We start from the raw sequence: 24050 nt of genomic DNA, 5'->3' as shown, positions 1-24050 counted from the left end.
TAATCCTCATAAACTCACTAGCCATTGAAAAGAAGACTTGGGAAGTCTTTGGGATCTCTCGTCAGGGTCATAAAAACAGAAGTAATTCTGATATATAGAAACAATTGTCTGGTCGTGACATAAAGAAATAAACTAGACTGCTAATTGATTTATCACAATGTTAGTTGAAATAAATTTCCTTCATAGAAGGGAAGTGGAAAATAAAGAAAGATAAAGACCAAAGAATGGTCAGAAGCTTATTATCTTTTAACTCTGTAACTGTGCTTTATATTTTGTTTTTAACATCTTGAGAATATTAAGTTCTTGATTTTGTACCTGAGTAGGATTGGTTTTCTTTGTCTAGCTACACAGAACAACTGGATTTTTGTTAGGTAGGATTTGATTATGGGAGGGAAAAATCAAAAACAAAGACATTAACAAAATCATTTCCTTTAAAAATTTTTCATAACTTAAAATCTAATAGATTATCAACTGATAACATCCTTATATAAAGCCCTCTTGCACAGAGATACTAAAGAAGCTTTCCATTGAAAGGTGGGACATCAACCCCACATAAACTTATAATGTTATAGCTGGTAAGATTCTATAGAATTTTGGGATGTGAAACTGTCACTTAAATAAAAATAAATAAGAAATTGTTTCTCTTAATCAGTCATTTGGAATTAGGAGCTCCAAATTGAAAACTGAAACATTTTCAGTTTTTCTAAGGGTTGTTTTATTTATTAATTGAAGAGCTGCATGGAGAACTTTCTGTTGCATTATGACAGCATGAGTAACTATAGGGTTTCTACACATGTACCTAGAATTCTCTTGAACCCCAAGGTTTCATCCTGACAACTTCAAGAGTGAATGAATATCAAAATATAGTTTCCAGTAGAGACTTGACATATGCTTGCAGTCATTTTACTTTGTTATTTTTACTGGAGATTGAACCCAGGGGCACTTAACCACTGAGCTACATCCCCAGCCCTTTTTATTTTTTATTTTGAGACATGGTCTTGCTGAGTTGCTTAGGGCCTCACTAAGTTGCCAAGACTGGCTTTGAACTTGGGATCCTTCTGTCTCAGTCTCCCAAGTCTCTGAAGTTACAGGCTCACACCACCATGCCCAGTGCTTATAGTCAGTTTTAAAATTCACTTCTTCACATACTGAATCCCCATATTTTATATAATTATAATGCATCAGTAAACTTCTTTTTTTTCTTTTCTTTATTTCTTCTTCTTTTTTTTTTTTTTTTTTTTTAAATACTGGGTGTTAAACCCAGGGACACTTTACCATTGAGGTATATTCCCAGACCTTTCTATTTTTTATTTTGAGGCAGGGTATTGCTAAGTTGCTGAGGCCAGCCTTGAACTTGTGATCCTCTTGCTTCAGCCTCCAGAGTCTGCTGGGATCACAGGTGTGCACCACTGTGCTTGGCTAAAAAGTACTCTTATAGTTTTAGCTTAAAAAAGAAGCAAATATTAATTCTCAACTCTTAAAACTTAAATTATATGTAGTAGTGATATCCCCAGGCAGGTGGTCAAAGCCTGAGATTCCAATGAGACATTCTTCACTCTTTTTGAAAAATTCTGTTTCTACAAATAAATGTGTTTTATATATGATGTCTATGATAAAACCACAATATTTTCAATTCCAGCAATAATGGGCTATTTGAAGGAAATTTATTCAAAATTGATGGAATTTATATTTTCAGATAATTTTTACCCATCCTTTGATTGATTTAGATCCAGTAGAAATGTCTTAAAGTCTGATGTTAAACCTTTTATTCTTAATGGATATTAGTAATTTTGTAACTCTAGACTTTTGTTTCACATCAAGGAACCTGAAGAAGTAAATGCAGATGATGAGGTAGAGGACACCTGTGACAACAAAGAAGATGACCTGGGAGCTGTAGAAGAGCAACGCAGTGTTATCCTGCATCTCTTGTCACAGCTCAAGCTGGGCATGGACTTAACGAGAGTAAGTAATGGTATAAACTGCCTATGGATATTGTTAAGTCAGGACCATACTGGAAAGTGTTAATGGTGTCAGGGCTTTTCTTTTATATGATTAGTTTATTTGTCTCTTAATCAGCATTTTCTTATTTTTATAAAAGTCTGATTTTTTTTGTGTGTGTGTAGCAGGGAGTATCCTGTTTGTATAAAAAAATAAAAGGGATCCATTGGTGTACTATACTGGAAAGTCTAAGGAAAAGGATGTAATTCTACAAAAACCATAAGAGACAATTTGCTGAATTGGACATGAAAATGTTCCAGTAAAAATTTCACTTAAAAAAGTGGATGGAACTGGGTATGGTGGTGCATTCCCAGAAGACTTAGGAAGCTAAAGCATGAGACTTAGAAGTTCAAGACCAGCCAGAGCAACTTAATAAGACCCTGCCTCAAAATAAAAAATAAGCCAAATATGTAGCTCAGTGGTAAAGCACCCTTTTGAGTCAATCCCCAATACCCTAGGAAAAAACAAAACAAAAAGAGGTCAGATTTGTCCCTAAGATTATGGTTCATAGATCCCTCCTCTATGATCTTGGTACTTTAAAAGTGTGGTCTGAAGGCCAGCAGCATCTACCATCCCTGGGAACTTATTAGAAATGCAGAATCTCAATCCCCAATCCTGGACTTAATGGACCAGAATCTGCATTTTAATTAGATATCCAACTGATTTATATGTGCATTAAAGTTTGAGAAGCATTGATCTATGATTTTTAATTTTCAACCAGTCTTCTTTATTTACAATTAAAATAGCATACTTTAATTTGTTTAAATAATTTATCCATAACATTAATTCTAAAAACAAATTAAATTTAAAACCTATATATGTCAAATATTAATTACTGTGGGACTATTACCTTGAATTACTACTGATATGATTTTGCATTAATATGAAATTTCAAAATTGACTTATCTAGATGTTTCACATTGAGATTTTGTTGCCATTAAAGGTAATAAAAGTTTAAGGATTATTTTCAATAACTTGTTCACCTGAAAATGCAACTTAAATAGAAAGCATTTTGAGTCTAGCATTCACTTTAAAGCTTGTAAACATCAAAAGCTTTTCTTTTTTTACTTAGTTTACTGTGATTCATAGAAGATTTTAAAAGTGAATGGATTGCTTTTCAAAGTCTACTGAGGAGCAGATATTTTAGGAATTAATAAGAAAACTCATTTCATTTAACCTCAGTACTTCAACTAAGTATCATTTTGTTCAAGAAATATATTCATGTTATTGGTCCAGCAAAGACTTTATTAGTTGTGAAGTTAGTAAAAATGAGTAGTCATCTGAGGGGTTCGTTTGGTATATTAGTAGGTGTTTGCTATCCCTTGGTAGATTTAGGTTTAGAAGGCATAAAAACAATGTTGAGGTTTATAAAGTATAAGAACTTTTGCAAAGAATGTTCTGGTAATTCAGATGGTAAAGCTCTCTCTTGGCATGAATAACTGTGTATAGTATACTTCTCCACATTTGTGCTATGTTAATTAAAAAATTATGTGTTAATATTAGCCAAGGACGAATTAGGAACAGTCTCGTAACATTTAAAGGAATGGTACTTTTCAAGCAATATTAAGGAATCTGTGACTAAACTGCAGTGATACCTACTTTCTATCTTAACTATCACACTGATTAACAAAAATCTACTGAGCCCATATTATATTCCAGATACTGTGCTAAGTATAGGGACAGCAAGGAAGAAGATAGCCATGGGCCCAGCCTTCATGTTCTAGTTAAGTAATACATATTTTCTCCACATGTTGTAAATGAGTAATGTATATTTTCCAAATTGGTCCTTTTTAAATAATATTATTTAATTATTATAATTAAACATGTCATAGAAATTTAAAAAAAGAAAAAGAATTTCCCATCATTTCACCATCCTAACATATACAGCTCTCACTTTGAGGATTCTCTTCAATCTTTATTTATAGGCAATTTTGCTTCATTTTCTTTTTTCTGTTACTAACTTTTCTTCGTTGAAGTATGTTTTACACATAGAAGACTTAAGTAAGCATATTTATAAACATTCAGAGAACAATGGTAAAATGAAACCCATTTACCCACCCCTCTCTCACATTGAGTTATAGAACATTGACAGAATATGGAAGCTCTTTGAGCACCCCTCCCAGTTGTAAGTCAACTACTTTTTCCTAAATATAGCAACTTACTTGTTTTTTGTGTTAATCATCCTCTTCATTTTCTCTATAGTTTTACCACTTGTATTTGTACCCCATAACAATGTTACTTAGTTTAGGAAGAGGTGAATAGCCAACACAAGCTTAGCTTAAGAAAAAGACTCTTTTGCCATTCATAGAAGACAGCTCCTTAATGAAGGGAGGCTAAACATTTGAGTCTTTGGTTTCAGCTTTTTATAAAATATTGTGAGAGTTTATAGGAGCCCTTTTTGTAGAAATCAGTGAGTGAATCCTGTGAAATATGTCTCTCAGAACATTTGGTGTGAGCCAGCTTCTAGATTTTCAGCAAGAATGTGGGCAGAGGGAGTAAGCTGCTCAGTATTTTTTGCTTCTAAGTAAACTGTGACCTATCTCCAACTCTCAAGAGCAGACAGAAGCCAGAATACAACTGAGGGGAAATTAGTGTCTTCATCCAATCCAGCAACAGTGTTGAGAGTATTGACTTTATCAACAGATGGTCAACAGAAGCCAAATACAGAAACAGTTGAGACCACTTTCTCTAGGATGTTCTATTCTCTGGGTTGAAAAGGCAATATAATAGCAGCCAGGTCTTTCATGTCTGTCTCTGGAGGAATGTAAACCCTGTCGAGAAAGAAGTTCATAGTTTCTTCCATCCTGAGTCAGAAAATAAAGACAAGTATGGGGTTAGTATGAGTTTTATAGCATATTGTACTTTACCTTTGCCATTTGATCTTCGAGTAGCATGAATTTGTAGAAACTCCATAGTTGTTGCCACTATATTTGATAACTATTCTGGATTTGTAGGGGTTTTATACATTGGCACATGTTCATCAGAGTCACATCACTCTAATCTGAACCAGGATTTCTTCACCTTTCTAGATCTCACCCATTCTTTCTTTATCGCCTCTCATTTTGTTGGAGCACATTCTCCTCCTCTATGTCTGAGAAAGATCTGTAGAAAGCAAATGTGAAAATGTATGTCTGAAATGTCTTTATGTTGTCCTCATAATTGATTGTTAGTATGGTTAGAATTTGTAATTTGTAAATAACTTTCCTTCAGAATATTATTTCCTTACTATAGGGTTCTGGTGAGAAGACTGAAGTCAATCTGAGTGCTGATCTTTTGTAACTTGTTTTGTTTGTTTTTCTCTTTGAAATTATTATGAATCTTTTTTTGTGGCACTGAGGATTGAACCCAGAGGCACTTTATCACTAGACTACTTTTCCAGCCCGGCCCCCTTTTTTTCATATACTGGGTCTCCCTAGGTTGCCCAGTCTGGCCTCAAACTTGTGATCGTCTTGTCTACACCACCCAAGTTCACTGGGATTACAGGCATGCGCCACCATACCCAGCAATGTTCTGAATCTTGATATAAGTTTCTCTTTATCTGTTGTCTCTGGATACTTGCTGGTCTTTTTCAATGTAACAACTCATATTTTTCAGTTCTTTGACATTTCCTTGAATTGCTTCCTTAATGATTTTCATTCTTTTCTTTTTTTTTTTTTTTTTCTGTTCTCTCTGAAACCCTTAAATGACCGTTGAACTCCCTGGTCCTCACCTTTATCTTCAAACCTTCAAGAGGAGGATGTTATCATGTTTTTAAACTTTCTGAATTTTCCTCTTTAAAGAAGCCTCCTTGTTTCATTTTTTTCCTCAGTTCTCTGAAGATGTGATTTTTAAATTTTTGAATACTTTTCCCCCTCTGTTTACTCCACATCTGTTACTTTATTTTGGCCTTATATTCCTAATTAGAGATCTGCTATTTCTTGGATTTCTGTCTACAGTTAAGTTTAGGGAAACAAAAAAGCTGATTTTAAGTTTTGAACATGTGGATAAGACCTGTGTTTTTTATTGTCCAGTAATCTGGGTGGGCCATTTGTTGGGGAAACTGGTGTCCGAATCATTGTTTTTGTTTTTTTCTTCCTAGGATTGGTAACTTCCTAGAAGAAAATTTTCTCATCTCCTGTGTGGTGGGTTAAACAACTAGGTGTTAAACAGGAAAAGAGGGCTGGGTGGGAGAGAGTCTCAGCATCTAACATTTAATTTATAAAGGGTCACTTACAATCCTTTTTATCAGCTGAGTGTCTGTATTCTTGTAAGTTCCATATTGTTTCCCAATCTAGAGAATAAACCACCTTGTTTCTTTCACCCTCCAGAAACTAAACCTCTGGACTTTACGTATTTCACTCAGTCACCTTTATTTTAGCACTCCTCAAAACCCCCAGATCCAGAAGCACCTGGGACTGTCAAGTTCCTGAGCCTTTTCAGGAATCTTTAATGTACACTGCTTAAGATTCACTTTTCTGATTAACAACCCCCTGAATTTTGTTACTTTTTGTGTACCTTCCAGTATCACTGGGTTTGTCTTTATATGGAATTTATTTAATGTACTTTAAATGGAATTTCAGTAGAAAGAATTAAAATGTGTGTGTTCAGTTCACCATCCAAACCTCTATCATCTGATGTCTTTTGTGTATCATCTTCAAAACCATAATTTTATAAAGGACTATAATAGTTCATTAAATGAAACTTCTTTATTTAAATTACCTAGAACCATGTCTAAAATGTAAATTGTTTTAATTCTTTTTACATTGCTTTTCCTTCATTCATATTCTTTCTTTCCTTTAAGCTAGATTCCTCTAAGAATAATTACTATGCTAAATGGGTAGGAACATTTTAGGGCTGTTGAAAAATATCACCAGTTTCCTTTCAAAAGAGTTGAATCATTTTGCAGTGTCTCTCCAGTTCTGCTTTAAGTGAAGTATTTAATCTTCCTTTTCTGCCTTTCTGTGTCAGAAGTTCTTTTCTTCTCTTTTACTTAAAATTAAATGTAAGTTACAGTTTTTACTTTGGTTCTTGAACTCTTTGGTCTGGTCCCAGGAAATGGTATTTATTTTATTGCCTCTTCTCATATCTTGTTCAGTCACCCACAGTTTATTTTCAAGGTAAGAAAGGAGAAAAAACATGGCTCACATTTACTTTGGGTTTTAAAAACCATTTTCCTGATGAGAATTCCTTTTTTTTTTTTTTTTCCCCTCCTATCTGACTTTCTCAATGTCCTAAATTTAGATTTAATCTTAACCATTTGGGCAGGCTCTCATTTCCTTCTAAACATGCTTATTTTTTATTAAGACCAACTACTTTTTGTTTGTATCTTTGTTTTTAATAGCTATTTAGAATTAAGTGCTTTCAAAGCAATACAAATAATTGTCTATAGATGTACACATGAATTAAATTTTCTCTCTTTGGTTGATTTTTGTTATTGTTGTTGTTTTAGGTGGTGCTCCCTACATTTATCCTCGAGAAGCGTTCCTTGCTAGAAATGTATGCAGACTTTATGTCTCATCCAGACCTTTTTATAGCCATCACTAATGGAACCACAGCTGAAGACAGAATGATTCGCTTTGTTGAGTACTACCTTACCTCATTTCATGAAGGTCGTAAGGGAGCCATTGCTAAGAAACCGTACAATCCTATCATTGGAGAAACATTTCACTGTTCCTGGAGGATGCCGAAAAGCGAGATTACATCCAGTGTTGTTGGCAGCTCTTCCACCCAGGCAGTCACAAATCATGCTTCTCTATTAGAAGAGTCCTCCAGCCAGGTGGGATCAGACTATTATACAGTCAGATTTGTTGCTGAACAGGTTTCCCATCATCCTCCAGTCTCAGGATTTTATGCAGAATGTGCAGAGAAGAAGATGTGTGTAAATGCACATGTCTGGACTAAAAGCAAATTTTTAGGCATGTCAATAGGTGTGACAATGGTTGGAGAAGGTAAGTAGAAAAATTATTGTCCAATTTTTATTATCAAACTTAAGTTTTACATTTTGGGGATCTGTATAAATATTAACTACAGATTAGAAATTTTTTGTATACTGTTTTTTTTTTGTTGTTGTTGTTGTTGTTTTGGGGGGGGGTCTAATTCCTATTGTGTTCCAGTATGTTTGTTAGAGAACAAGAAAAGTATGTCTTTTTTTTTTTTTTTTTTTTTTTTTTTTTTTGGTACTGGGAATTGAACCAGGGGCACTTAACCACTGAACCACATCCCCAGCCCTTTTTTATATTTTATTTAGCCAGCCCTTTTTTATATTTTATTTAGAGATAAGATTTTGCTGTATTGCTTAGGGCCTCGCTAAGTTGCTGAGGCTGGCTTTGAACTTGCAATCCTCCTGCCTCAGCCTCCCAAGCTGCTGGGATTACAGATGTGCGCCATTATGCCTGGCAAGAGAAGTATATCTATGGACTAATGTGAATTTTCCTTTAAAATCACTTATTTCTGATTTTAAGTATACTGGGGATTAAATGCAGGAGCATTTGACTACTGAACTACATTTCCAGCCCTTATTATTTTTTATTTTGAGACAAGGTCTTGCTAAATTGTCCAGGCTTTCCTTGAACTTAGGATCTTCCTGCCTCAGCCTTCAGAGTCTCTAAGAGTTAGGCATACCACACCTCATCTGACTTAAATATAAAATATTTTTATTACTGGGTGTGATGGTGCACATCTGTAATCCCACTGGCTCAGGAGGAGGATCACAAGTTCAAAGCCAGCCTTAGCAACTTAGTGAGGCACTAAGCAACTCAGAGAGTCTCTCTAAATAAAATACAAAATAGGGCTGGGGATATGGCTCAGTGGTTGAGTGCCCATGAGTTCAATCCCCAGTACCAAAAAAAAAAAAAAAATTATTTATTGTTGGAAATTTGGAAAACAAAATATAAAGGAAGAAATAAAAGTATCTGTAATCCCTTAGAACAGAGATAGATAATTTGAGCCAGTATTTTATACACATATTTAGTATATGTTCATATTATTAGTTAGGATTAATTCTGTGTATAGTGTTCTGCTGGTGTTTTTTTAACAAAATATATTAATTTTCCCATGACATTGATAAAACATTTTATGACTGTATAATATTCCATGAAATACATTTACTATCTTTTATTAAACTGTTTTTTTCTATTTGGACATTGAAGTTGTTCCCTTATTTTTGTTATTATAAAAATCACAAGAAATATCTTCTAGGTAAAAATACATTGCCAAATTTTAATTCTGTTTCATTAAAAGATTGTGAAAAAAATAATTTGAGGAAATAGTGTCTTTGGGGCAAGAATACAAAATGAAAACAACAACCTCCATAAAAATCCTTGAATGAAAACATGACAGAAAAAAGAATTTGCAAAGAATAATTTGTGAATGTGAACTTGCAATTGTAAGCATGGCATAATTTAGCCTGTGACTCAACATTTTGAAACTGTATTTTAGCTGGTAAGGATATAGTTTATTCCCCTTTTCAATTTTCCCTGTTTTTTAAGTTCTATTGTGATATGTCTTACCAATTTCCAAATGATATCTCAAGTTAATTACAACCTTTATAATATAAGAAAGTATTCATATTTTATTAGTTTAAAAAATTTGCCAAAAAAAAAAAAATTGCCAACTTCTGATATATTCTCTATACCATTAGCCTTAGGCCCATTGTAGATCAGTTTATTTTATAGAGGAAAAAAATGAAGTTTAGAGTGATAGGACATGTCAAGATTATAAAGGTTAAGGCATAGCCACATTTAGAACCTCACTTTTTGACCCTCTACCCCAAGAACTGTTGTTCTTACCAGTTCATGTAATAGAAAAAATCTAGTAATGCTAGTATTTTCCATTCCAATAAAGGAGAGCTTCTAGAAATGAGGAAAAGCATTACTAAATTCACCATGCTTTAATCTTGAAAGAGGTATATAATAATACAATTTTTATTATCTAGTATATATTCATTCATTGCCTTTTGGAAATTAAATTGCTATTGGTTACCCTCAGCAGGGAGTAGATAAAATTAGGGAATGGGATTTATGAAAATTTATTTTGTTCCTCATAGCTATGCTTTTTTTTTTTTTTTTTTAAGAAGGGAACATTCATTTAATTATTTGATAAATGAGATTTTAGAATTCTGTGAATCTGAATTATCATAATGTTTCCATCATCACATTTATTCAAAACTCATGTATTCTTCATATTTTAAATTCTACATTGTTCACTGCTTTGCTAAATATATTCTTAAAAATAAAAGCTCATAAACCCAATTTATAAGATCACATATTTTTACAAAAGTAATAAAAATGAAATATCTTTCCCAACAGAGCATTAAGTTATTAACCCTTAAAATATACTCAAGTATGTTGTTTATCTCCTGACAGTTTCTGTTTTATAAATATATTACAACCATTTTTCTTCTGAAATAGCTCAGTACTTTTTTATTTATTGTTGCCCTTTACGAAGACTGTTAAAAGCAATTCCAAAAAATAAAAATATAAAAAATAAATAAAAAGTAATTGCTTTGGGTAGATTACTTTGGACTCTCAGTTTGTCTTTAGTTATCCTAAAAAACATATAAAATTACTTATCGTGACTCTTGTCCTTATTTTTGAACATTAAGAAAAGTGGGCAGAGTGGGATTTGCCTGCAGTCATAGCAATTTGGGAGGCTGAGGCGGAAGGATCCCAAGTTTGAAGCCAGATTGGGCCACTAAGCGAGATTCTGTCTCACAATAAAAAAGGGCTGGTAATGTAGCTCAGTAATTGAGTGGCCTTGGGTTCAGTTCCTAGTATTGTAAAACAAAAGAACAATGTGCTTGGGACTGGAGTTGTGGCTCAGTGGTAGAGCACTTGCCCAGCATCCATGAAGCCTTGGGTTTGATACTCAGCACCACATACAAATAATTAAAATTTATAAAAAGATCCATTGACAACTGGACAAAAATATATTAAAAAAAAAAAGTACAGTGTGCTTAGTGAGCCATTCATTAAGAGAGAAATGCCATGAGTTTAGACTAGACATTCATATCCAGTGAAGTATTTGGTCTGTTGATGACACATGTAACAAACTCAAGAAGGTTAATAATGTAGCTCACCTATCCTTAGTGTCTCTTAATTATCTAATATAGATTGGTTATTCATTAACAATTCCCTTTTGTTTTTAAACCATCTTTAATATAGCATCACTTAATATAGAACACATCCCATTAGAATAATACTTGTTGGGCTGGGACTGTAGCTCTGTGGTGGAATGCTCACCTACTGCCCTTGGGGCACTGGGTTCGATCCTCGGCATCACAGAAAAATAATAGAATGAAAGTATTGTGTCCATCTACAACTAAAAAAAATTCTTTTTTAAATAGAATAATACTTGTGTAAAATCTACCACTTATAGGTTATGCTTACCTGAAATCCTACCTACTTGTGAGACTGAGAAAAGAAGATCACAGCTCAAGGACATCCTGGGCAACTTAGCAAGACTGTCTCAAAAAAATAAAAAGGACTAGGGAGCTAACTCAGTGGTAGAGCCCCCCTGGGTTTAATCCCTAGTACCAAAAAACAAAACCAAACAAAAATATCACTTACATCTCTTGTAGCTTCACTCTAAATATTTCAGAATTTGGCAAACAGTTTATTTTATTTATATATACATATATATATATTTACAAATTATTGGCTTTTATGACAGAATTACATTTTTTCTTCCTTAATATACATAGACCAGAATGAAGAACACTTTCCCAACATATTATCTGAGTTTAAGGCATATCTAGGCCTTATTTTATTTTGCAGTACTGGGAATTGAACAGGGGCTTGTACATGCTAGACAGGCACTCTTCCACTGAGATACATTCCCAGCCCTTTTTAGTTTTATTTTTAGAGAGGGTCTTACAGTGTTAACTAGATTGGGCTCAAACTTGAGATCCTTCTGCCTCAGCTTTCTAGTACTTAGAATTCTAGGCATGCACCCTCATAACTTAATAGTCAATAACATAATAGTCAATGTTATAAAGGTATATATATATATCATCAGCTTATATATATATATATTATCAGCTATATATATATATACCTTTATAACATTGACTATTAAGTTATTCCCAAACTGATGAAAAGGTTATTAGTACTAACTAATGACCAGATCTTAACATGGTACAGTATAACATATCCTTGAGTTCTGCCTAATGATTTTTTTAAAAAAGGCCTAATGAATATTTTATTGAAAATATTTATCTTTCTAGACATTCTAGAAATAATGACCTAGCTTTTAAAATATTAACGTTATTAACATATTGATTCTTAGCAGAAATTCAAACAGTTTCCATTGTAACATTTATTGGCTCCATAAACCCCAATGGGATGGTAAAATTATAGTGAAATAAATCCGATTCACTATACCAGGTTGTCAAATCAGTATCATTCAAAGTTAAATGAAGGTTAAAGAGAATAATCATGTGGGAAGATAGGAATCATGTACTAGATCATGTAGTAGGAAAAAAAGTAGTGACTTTTTTTTGGTAGCTCTGTGTTTCTTTAAAAAGATGTTAACCACCACTGTGTTTTCATACACAGGTATCCTCAGTCTACTGGAGCATGGAGAAGAGTATACTTTTTCTCTCCCTTGTGCATATGCCAGGTCAATTTTGACTGTTCCTTGGGTAGAACTTGGTGGCAAAGTCAGTGTCAACTGTGCAAAAACTGGCTATTCAGCCAGCATTACCTTTCATACTAAGCCATTCTATGGTGGTAAACTGCACCGGTAAGAACATTTTAATGGTATCTGGTTCTCATTCTTCCCTTTGATCTTGTATTATAATTCCTTATTCTTTTTCTGCTTTGTTTTATGTAGATGGTATTGTATTTTTATGTTTATTTTTTATTTAAAATATTTATCTTTCTAGACATTCTGGAAATAATGACCTAGCTTTTGAAATATTAACATTATCAACATTGATTCTTAGAATATTTTCCTGATGAAGTAACTAATGACACGTAGAACACAATTTTTAACAAATAAACGTACAAGTCTCTGGCCCAATTCAGCCTTGAAGGAAATACAGATTTTGGACCTCAGTGGAGGTTGCTGTTGCCACAAGTTAGGATGAAAATGTGTCTAGTATAAGAAATAATTCAAGAAACACAGTGATCGAAGTCAGCATCTTTAGGCACCAACACTGAGTGCTGGCTTCTGTCATCTAGGAATTAGCCAGTTAAAATACTTTTTTCCTGTTTTGTTAGTTTCTTCAGCACTTGTCCAGATTACCCAAACTATGTGAAGACAAGTTTTCCAGTAGGATCTTCAGGAGGATACGGACTCTTTACATAAGGTTTCGATGTCTATTCTGACTATCCAGCTAATTTTCTTTTCCTGTAAACTTTTTTTTTAATTTTTGGAGCGTACTGGGAATTGAACCCAGGATGCTTTTCCACTGAGCTACTCAGCTCTTTTTTTATTTTGAGGCAGGGTCTTGATAAGTTCTTGAGGTTGGCCTTGAACTTGAAATTCTCCTGCTTCAAACTTCCAAGTTGCTGGTATTGTACGCATGTGTCATTGCACCCAATTTTTCCTATAAACTTTTTTTTTTTCTCTTTTCACATTTTTTTCTTGGTACAATAGTAGGATTTGTTGTTACATATTTGTACATGCACATAATATTAATAATATAATTTAGCCAATATCACTTCCCAGCATTTCCCCCTCCAATAAACTTTTTATTGAAAAAAAGACATATACACAAAAGTATACAAAATTGATGCATTTTAGACAAATAAGAATTTAAGCACTTTGAAGTAGACACAGTACATTGCTAGTGTATCCAAAGCCTTCTTCCTGCCCTGTTACAGTTTCTCTCCCTCTGTCTCCTTCTCTCTCCTGTTAACCGCTTATACCCCTCCTACTTTATGTACCATTATACTAATTTCTGATACCATAGATTATTTTTTGCCTGTTTTTGAACTCTATATTTAATGTAAGTGGCATCATATACTATGTTCTTTCATATCTAACTTATTTTGCTTAGTGTTATATTTTTGAGATTCATCCATGTACACTTGTAGTTTATTCTCCTTACAGAGGACCACATTTCATTGACTAAGCCACAATCTGTCTATTCATTCTAATGTTGACAGGCATTTGTAATTTCTAACTTTGGGCTGTTACAAATAGTGGCACTAGAACATTGTTTGTGAATGTATGTGTGAACCTCTGTTGTGTAGATTCCTAGAAATGGAATTTCTGGCTCATATTGTTAATAAGTTGAATTTTATTAAATCCTGCCAGACAATTTTAAGTGGTTGTACCAAAACACACCCCAGTCATGTGTGAAATTTGCAGTTGCATATGACTTTATTACTTCTTCATTTGAAGACTGGTACTCAACAACCTTGAAGGAAGTACAAAGAAAGCTAGGCTCTGAGGTATTGAATAGGCCTTTAAAATACAGATTTCCAAACACTGAAACAGCAAATATTAACAGAATACATAAGCAGAACCACTAGAGATTTTCAGAATAGTTATTTACATTTAGAAAAGATATTGATGTGGTTCATACTTCATTATGAATGCTTCTTCTTACTCCTCTTATCATAGTAATCACAGGATTCAAGTCTTAAAACTAGAAGGGACTTTAGAAGTGACTAAAGCAGAGTTCACTAGGTACTTGTCTTTTTTTTTTTTTTTTTTTTTTTTTTTGCTGTGCTGGGGATCGAACCCAGGGCCTTGTGCTTGCAAGGCAAGCACTCTACCAACTGAGCTATCTCCCCAGCCCAAGGTACTTGTCTTTTTGTAACATTTCTGATAATTGATTTGCTCAATCTGTGTTGGAACATTTATTATTAGTACAGAATTCAATGTTTAAGGCATTACATTCCATTTTTAGATCCCCCTCATTTATGTAAAGTTAGAGCTGAAATCTGTATCCCTGTAACATTATTGTATTGGTGAAACTATACTTCAGAGTCTCTGTTTCAGTAGAATGCTTAAGGGAAAAATATTGCAATAATAACTTTTCCAAATCCTGCTGTTGTTATTGTCAATAATACTGATGAATTTTTGGTGGCGTGTAGTTTTTATTCTCTTCAGTATATTTTCTGGATAAGAAGATGTAGAACAATTTTAGTTTTCCATTTTGCAAGGTATTTCCAGGTTCTGAAACTTCATTCTGAGGGTCTATATATGTATGTACATGTATTTGTGTGTTTGTGTATTTGAATTCCTACACAGCTCATATTATCTATAACAAGATTTTTTTGAAAACCACATTGTTTATATACAAACTTGTTTCTTTCATTGTTTCATCTTATTTCCCGCACATGGCTGTGAGCTTTTTGACAGACCTGTTCTGTTTGGGACCTCCTTTACAATAAGTGATATGTAGATATTTACATGTTTTTCTGGGGAAATAGGATTTAGTATGAGTTTCTTTCTTCTGGGCGATAGAGTCTTGTCTACACTGTCAAACTGTAGCTGTTCACGGTAATCATTTACTACTAGTGAACTTCTTATATATGAATCATTGGATATGAATTTTTAGAGCTACACACAATTATTTTCTCCTTTCTCCTCTAGATAACCCTTCATAGGTTTCAATACAGCTATTATGAGCTCTCATTTCATTTCTCTCTTCTGTGAGTTTAATCTTATTTCTTTTGATAGTCACTGGTAACATGAAGAACCAAGAGGATAATTTTGGTATTAGCATATTCTACTCACTTAAATGAAATTCCAAGAGGCACATATGAGAGCAGATCAGTAGACAGCATCAGTGGAGAGCATTGATATCAGTGGCGATCAGCCTAGAAGGAGATACTGAAGCTTATAAACACCAAATTTGTTTTGGAATATTTAATTGTATCTGACTGCAAAAATCCAACACAAATGTACCATCATTTTTTAAACTTCCAAATTAAGTATGTTTGTTCATATTCTTATTAAGCCCTTGCCATTATTTCTTTTAATCCCAATGTGAGAATTCAACAAACTATTTTGTGCCAGCTAGCATTCAAAAGCATTTTCTTCTTGGCACCACCCAAGTGGTGGTGAAATATTCTAGGTGTAGATAGTTGTGGTAATTTAATGACTGTTTATATTTATCAGCATTAATCAGGCTGTACACTTAAAATGATTATGCTTTATTACATGTAAATTTTATCACAATAAACCTGTAAAAACAGAATAAACTGAAAGTTACTGATGGCAGCGAGGACATATTAAGTAAATAATGATCTTTTTACTCAGTAAAATAATCTACAGTTCTCTCTCTCTCTCTTTTTTTTTTTTCATGGTCTGGAACCAAAATCGGGGCTTTGCATGTCCTAGTCAAGTTGAGCTAAATCCCCAACACCTAGCGTATGCTTCTGGAAGACAAAAACGATTTAGATTTTTCTTCAGTAATATTTAGTGCATACTAATATTTAGTACATATTTAGTGATCTAATCTTTGTCTTGTCATTAATCTTACTGTAGAAGTCTGAAATACTTGCTCAATTATATTCTAAAGGTCTTTATAACCAGGCATGATACACACCTATAATCCCAGCACCTAAGGAGGCCAAGACAAGAGAATCACAAGTTCAAGGTTAGCCTCAGCAACTTAGCAAGATCCTGTCTCAAAGTAAAAAGGATCGCAGATGTGGCTCAGTGATTAAAGCATCCCTGGGTTCAATCACCAGTACCCCAAAGAAATTTTAAATAAATAAAAAATAAATATAAAAGGTCTTTGTAGAGTTTTTTCTAATATGAGTTATCTAATGTTTATTAACTGAGAATTCCACTTAAAAGCTTTTTCACGTTGATTTTATGAATAGATATCTCTCTAGGAAGAGATCATTAATGTTATGAGGTCTTCAATAAATAGTTACTGAAGACTTTCCTACATTTATTATATTCAAAGTGCTACATGAATTCTTACATTTTGCAAGTATGGCCCTATTAATAAAGAATTTCCCACATTGATTTCATTCAGCTGTGTCCATAGTGTAAATTTTCTGGTGCTCATCAATAGACTTTCTCCTGTCAAGACTTCTCTGCCTCATACCTTAGGGCTTTCTCCCCAGTATGAGTTGTGTTGAGTATGATAAGGCCAAAGCTTCCTCTGAAGGCTGTTCCACAGTAATTTTAGAAATAGGGTTTCCCTCCTTGAGTTTTCTGACATCAGTGAAGCTAGAACTCTGAATGAAGCCTTGACCACTTTCATATATGTTTAGAATTTCTGGAATATATGAATTTTCCTGTTTTTGCTAAATCTGTTTTAAACTAAATCTGTGGTTGAATACTCTCCCACATTGATAAGATAGGTTTTCCCTCCAGAATGAGCTCTTTGGTGTTGGTGTTGTAGAAGTAAGAACTTGGGTGAAGGTTTGTCCACACTTAATACATTTTTAGGATTTTTCCCTAGTATGAATTATCTGATGTTACCTAAGGTGGGTAATGACTAAAGTTCACATTTATCATATTTCCTAAGTTTCTGTTCAGTATAAATTCTTTCATGTTGTTGAAGGAATGCATGATGATGTTGCCTTGTAGTGTTTGCCTTAGTTTAGTTTTGCCCCAATATGCTTAATGAGGGCTGGGGTTGTGGCTCAGTGGTAGAGCACTTGCCTGGCATGAATGAGGCTCTGTGTCTGATCCCCAGCACCACAAAAAAACCAAACCAAAACAAAAATATGAATGATTAATGAAAGCTTTTCCAAAGGGGTTTTCTCCAGTGTGAGTTCTCTCATGTCTACATGGGTAAATAATGACTGTAAAATTCTTCAAAATCGTTATAATTCCTTATAAGGTTTTTCTCCTCTAAACTCTCTTGGGTCAGTTAATAGAGAAAATCCTTTTTAAGGATTTCCCAGATTTATTCCATCCCCATGAGTTATCACATGTTGTACTAATATTGAGCTGTGTGAGTGGGAAACTTGACATTTGTTACAATTCAAAAGGTTCTTTTCTCATACTAAATCTACTGAAAAGGAAATAAGCTGTTAAAGCTTGTCCACAAATACTCATTTATATTTTCACAAAGGAATTCTTTGATATTCTTCAGTTAAACCTTTTTCCACATTTTTTACCCATAGCGTTAATCTCTGCTGCATGTTCATTTTCTTTTTTTGCACCAGTTTAACTACATAGCTATCCTGATAATTTTTAAACCTTAGTTATTTTTCAAACACTTGATACATTATTTACATTTATGCAAGTATTTCTTTATGAGAACTTACATATAGTGGGTATGGTGATGTGCTCCTGTACTACCAGTGGCTTGGGAGGCTGAGGCAGGAGGAGTGCTAGTTCAAAGCCAGCCTTAGGAACTTAACAAGGCCCTACACAACTCAACAGGACCCTGTCTCTAAATAAAATACAAAAAAGGGCTGGGGATGTGTCTCAGTGGTTATGCACTCCTGGTTTCAATCCCTCATAGAGTAGAATAGAATAAAAAAATAGCAAATAATAGTAACTTGGGGTAATATGCTGCTATAAAAAGAACTTAGGTATAGTTTGAGCTCAGCTTTTTTTTCTAAATTCAAAATATTCAAATCTTTTGCATGGGTCACTGTTTTATATTACCTTAAGTTATGATAAATAATAAATTATAAGAAATTAATATATTTCTGGGACTCCCTAATGTGGAGAATCAGAATTCATCCCCTCAGATCTTATCTTTGCTATGATAGGTGACTCCTTCTCGAAAATTATCCTGCATAGAAATTTGCATTTAGTTTTTAAGTTTCTCTTCAGTGGCAGGTGTAGAATGGAGTAAGGGTGCGTAGTGAGCTGAGATCAGAAATTGGGAGAGTAGTTGGGCATTCAGAATTGAGAGGCTTCAAGTAGTAACTAAAAGGATGTAGTGGGGGAAACAAGGTGTCCACAGGAACTTATATTTATGTCCTGGTTATCTACAACTACTAATAAACTTCTTTAAAACTTGGCACTTAGGACTGGGGATATAGCTCAGTTGGTAGAGTGCTTGCCTAGCATGCACAGTGCCCTGGGTTCAAACCCAAGCTCCACAGGGGGGAAAAAAAAAAAAAAAGAACTTGGCACTTAAAACAATAATTTGTTATCATCCCTCACAATCTTGAGGGTTGACTAGACTTTTACTGGGTGGTTTCAGTTGGCATTTCATGTGGTTGTAGTTAGATGTTAGCTGGGGCTTCAGTCTTCTAAAAACTCAACCTGGCTAGAGATCTAGGGTAGCTGACTCACATGAGAGGCAGCTGATTGGCTTTTGGCCACTGAAGGTAGCTGGGGCTCTCATTCAGAGGAGCTACATGAACTTTCCCATGGGATTTGGACTTTTCTCATTCCTGCAACTGAAAGTTAGGTTTCTAGAGGCACCATCCCAAAGCAAGCATTCCAAAAGACTGTAGCGGGAATTGAACTGTACTGGGGATAGATGTAACTACCACTGAGCTACATCTCCAACCCTTTTATTTTGAGACAAGGTCTCACTAAATTGCTGGGACCATCCTTGAACTTGTAATTCTCCTGCCTCAGCCTCCTGAATAGCTTGGATTCCAAGAGTGTACCACCACACCTGGCCCTTATTGGCTTTTGATATCTACTTTTCTTTTTTTAAAGACTACGAAGAAAGACTAGGGATATAGCTCCATGGTAGAGCGCTTGCATGGCATGTATGAGGCCCTGAGTTCAGTCCCGTTGACTGCAAAACAATGTGCTTAAGACCATTAATAATCAGGTGGACATCCTCATTTTTGTTAATGAGCAGATATTATATTTAACACCTTATTTATGTATTTATTAATTACCACCTTATTGGCTTCTTTCCCTTCCCTTCCTATTCTCCTAAAGGCACACTTGTTGGGTCTTGTATATTGGAGGTGTAAAATTTTCTTCCAACATAGTGTGTTGCATTCTCTTCTTTGCATTCATATACACAATGTCTCCCTAACTCTTTTTTTTTTTTAATTTTATTTTCACAGGCTGCATTTTGATTCATTGTACACAAATGGGGTACAACTTTTCATTTCTATAGTTGTACACGATGTACATTCACACTATTTGTGTAATCATACATGTACATAGGGTAATGATGTCTCTCTCATTCCACTATCTTTCCTCCTCTTGTCCCCTCCTCCCCCTCATTTCCCTCTACACAATCTTTAAGGGATAATTGTGGCTGATTCAAAGTTTCCTCATCTTTTCTATTCTGCTCCTCTTTAAAACCAGTGATTTTACCTAATTTCTCATTTAGAAGATTAATGTTAGAAATTGAGTTTCCTATTCTTAACACCTTTTCTTACTTGATTTTTACCAAATATGTAACTTCTTTTATGCCTTTAGTTAATGGTAATTCCTCCCTCCTTAGAGATAGCCTAGTTTTTTACTGCCATCTGCAATTGGAGCAGACACTTTATCTGCTGTCTGCATTTGGTATATTATATTCCCCCTGTCTTCCCTTACTTCCTCATTTTCCACAGCTATCTCTGATGTGACCAAGTGAGCCTACTTAACTATTTGTGGTTCCCTGCCCATTTTCTGGTTCCATTTTCTTTGTTTGCTTTAGGATGATGATTATGTATATGATAATCACCTGAAATTGAAAATGCATACCATGTGATATAGTATCATCAAGATTTTAGGATGATTTATCTTTGCATACTGGAGATATGGAGAAATAAATACTATCTCTGCCATCAGGAAGATTTCAGTCTCCTCTTAGAACCCAGGATACTTCTCATAGAAAGCATTTGTAAGATTTTAGGGAAAACTCATGTGTAATAGTTAGAAATAAAGTCTGTCATAATAATAACCATAAAGATAGCAAAAGACAGCCATACTGTGAAGCTGGGATTAGATAATTGTTATACCTAAAAGTAAGTTTAGTTCTGACTCATCTGTTAAAAAGAGAAACCTGATGCTTAGCATACTTCTCATTTTCTGATAAAGGAAGCATATCACTTTTTCAAGAAAGACAAAACTATTTTCCTGGCACTGATTCTAAAGGGATTTGTTGCAGATATCCTTACATAATGGCATTGAGTAACATAATAGACAGTGTCTTCTTCAGTAGTTTTTATGAAGTGTAGTTACCCTTCCATATGAGTATTGAGTCTCAAAAATCTAAAAGGTTATGGAGTTTTTAGAAGCAGACAAGTTCTAGTTGTCAAGTTTTTAGAAAGTGAAAAAGCACGTATTTTATCAGTTGTCAATTATCTTCACTTTAGAGATGAGTAGGATAATGATTTAAAATTTAGCTTTTTGGTAAGTATCTTGAGGACAGTATATTCTGTGTTCTGTCTCATTTATTGTTACAAGGTGTACAGGCTTTAGATATTATCGAATCTTTTTAATAAGGAGGATCTGTTAGTTGCCACTGCAATAAATGATCCTGAATTTTGAGAACTTGCCTCATACTGGGTGTGTTAAGATGTTAGAATCTAAATAGTTTTCATGAGTAGCCAATGTCTCAACCTGTTAGAATCATTTAATATCTTTGTTTGAATGTCTGCCTTTGGTTTTGGCAGTTTATGTAACTGTTTTTTAACGTATACTTAGCCATTTGGTCAAATTGCTTCTTAAAACCATGCTTGGCTTCATAAGGATACGTATCAAAAGCAATAGTTAAATGAAGAATATAATTTATTTGAAGTATATTCATCTCAAACCGTGATAGGTATAAAACTAAAGACAAATTAATAACCCATTTATTGTCAGATAAGGGAAATGGCTGCTCTCAGAGTCACAGAGCCTGGCATGAAAAGAAGACATATCAAGTTGACATGCCAGAAAAACCACAACTTTTGATCACAGCTTTAACTTTTTGTCTCCTCTGAGTGGCCACATGTGAAAATTTACTTAAAACAAGTAAATAAGTTTTTTATAAACATTATCTAAAGTCTCTGAGCCTCATTGAGGAAATTGAGGCTCTTTCAGGCCCTCAGCAGAGTTAGTCTGATTCATATACCGTGTTCTTTTTGCTTGAACTGTGATGCTTTTAAAGAATTATGAGGGGCTGGGGAGATAGCTCAGTCGGTAGAGTGCTTGCCTTGTAAGCACAAGGCCCTGGGTTTGATCCCCAACACCCAAAAAAAAAAGAATTATGAAATTTTTCAGATTTTCCCCCAACATTTACCAAAACTAATATTTTGCCTCATATTAATCATTGGCATATCTTTCTAATGTATTTTTCGTATGATGGTTTCAGACTCTGGCAAAAGATTTTCCTTCCTAAATCCCTAAACTTTATACTATGTCTTTGGGCAGGAAGCCCAGACTGCTGCATGGAAGCAGCATGACAGAATTGACTGAGCAGAACTTAACTTCATTTCTTTGGATATTTCCCTAATTTCTCTTTTCTTGCAAAATAGTTCTCCAGTATCACTGCTACAAAATGATGGTAATGTCAGACCTGAGGTCAGGTTGATTTGAGGAAACTTGTACCTAGAAGTATTGGAAAGAACTTGGACTTTAGAGTCCATTGGGAACTATATTTAAATCCTGACCTACTCTTTCCTAGCTGTGCGATTTGGGGCAATTAATTAAATTTTTGAGCCTCATCTCTAGAAATAGGATAGTCCTAAGCCTTGATAAGTTAATTTATGTAAAATGTTAGCCTATTGTAAATGTTCAGCAAATGCCAGACACACTGGCCTCTTGTGTATGTTTTTGCTCACACTTTTTCATTCTAGGTGGTGATATTAATTTGAACATATCACTTAAGCTCTTCGAAGCTTTTCTCATTCATCAATTGAGACATTTATTAAGCACCTTCTATTTACTAGGTACTCTGCTAAGTAATAATTGTGCATATGGAGATGAGACCCATTCCATGCTTGATGAGAACGTATGGTCTTTTGAGGTGTATGACAAATCAGAATAACAGTACTGTATGATCAGTGACCTGCATAAATGTAATGGAAATATGGGTTTAGGCTAGAAGATAAGATATGGCTTCCAAAGAAAGGTGGTACTTGAATTGAGTCTTGAAGGATATTCTAGGAGTATAACCAGAGAGGAAGGGCTTATCAAGTAGAGGGATCAATATATTGGTATGTAAAATGAATTAGATAAAAATCATGGGGAAGTTCTTTGTGCAATTTCAATTAGACTGGAGGTTGGCAGTCTATAGCCTTTCAGCCAAATCTGGTCTGACATATGTTTGTGTAAATACATTTTTTATTGGAACACAACCACACCCACTATTTTACTTGACATTTCTGAATGTTTCCATGCTACAGTGATAAAGGTAAGTAGCTGTGAAGAGATAGCTGACCTGGAAATCCAAAGAATTTTCTTCTGCTCCCTTATAGAAGTTTGTCAACACCATATTAAATGGTTGTGAAAAATTAAATATTTTTAGCAAATCGAGGTGAAACCCTTCTTCCTCTTTGTGTTCCTTTGCAAGTTCCTCATAACCTGCCTCTGGTATGTGTGGTTCCTGTCCTCTGCCCCAGTTCTCTTTGTGCTGCTTTTACTGTGCTCTAAGCACTGCATAACCCAATGTTCATGAACAAGGACTTAGGCCGATTATTTATGTTGAGTGGAATGGCTTGTGGGAGGTAAGGATAACATCATAAACTAGTGTGGCAATAAAAGAAAGATCAAGTATGCCAGTTGTAGGGGTGCTTACCTGTAGACCCAGCTTCTTGGGAGGCTGAAGCAGGAGTGGTTTGATGCCTGCCTGAGCAACATTAGCAAGGTCCTGTCTCAAGGGGAAAAAAATGATGAAGATCAAGTAAGAATTGGATTATTATTCCTCAGTTCTGAAAATATAATTCGGGGTTGGATGGAGAAGGGATGTGTGCAGTGTCATCTCATGTGCTATTTGGTTAGAGATAAGTTTTCAAGGAAGTGGAAGATATTGGCTAATGGTATCAGAAGAATATGGAAGAACATTATGAGAAACATTCAGTCTGTCAACAAATCCTTAGCAATGCAGTTATTTAAGTTCATATGCCTCAGCACAACCCAGAATTTCCACCTTATGGTAAGCAGATGGTAGTTATGATGTTGTGTCCAGTGAAGTACAGTACTCCTTTTGATTTTGAACATTTGATTTGCTCTTGTATTCTAAGCCCTTGCGTACCTTGATCTCTAAGATTTGTCTCTTGGATCATTTGTTTATTGATCTCTTCATACCT

The 24050-nt window shown here is 34.5% G+C and overlaps 1 protein-coding gene and 1 long non-coding RNA gene across 4 annotated transcripts in view; one reads left to right on the top strand and one right to left on the bottom strand.

The window, feature by feature from the left end:
* OSBPL11 (oxysterol binding protein like 11) overlaps positions 1-24050 on the top strand; it is an 83816-nt gene that overhangs the window by 46431 nt on the left and 13335 nt on the right. For all 3 annotated transcript variants that reach the window (XR_013766565.1, XM_079156203.1, XM_079156204.1), the window contains 3 exons: positions 1822-1962; positions 7427-7925; positions 12531-12717. Coding sequence is in view for 2 of the 3 variants with exons in the window: in XM_079156203.1 (XP_079012329.1) it covers positions 1822-1962; positions 7427-7925; positions 12531-12717 (827 nt within the window). In the remaining variant the exon portion in view is untranslated. The remainder of the gene's footprint in view (positions 1-1821; positions 1963-7426; positions 7926-12530; positions 12718-24050) is intronic.
* Positions 3759-24050, bottom strand: part of LOC306671082 — a 74569-nt gene continuing 54277 nt past the window's right edge. The window contains exons 2-3 of the long non-coding RNA XR_013766578.1: positions 23540-23611; positions 3759-5100 (exon numbers count right to left, since the gene is read on the bottom strand). This is a non-coding gene — a long non-coding RNA (uncharacterized lncRNA). The remainder of the gene's footprint in view (positions 5101-23539; positions 23612-24050) is intronic.

Source organism: Sciurus vulgaris (genome assembly GCF_902686455.1).
Source record: "Sciurus vulgaris genome assembly, chromosome: 10".
Classification (NCBI taxonomy): Eukaryota; Metazoa; Chordata; class Mammalia; order Rodentia; family Sciuridae; genus Sciurus; species Sciurus vulgaris.
Note: the sequence above shows the minus strand (reverse complement) of the source record. Positions and strands in the feature narration are given on the sequence as shown.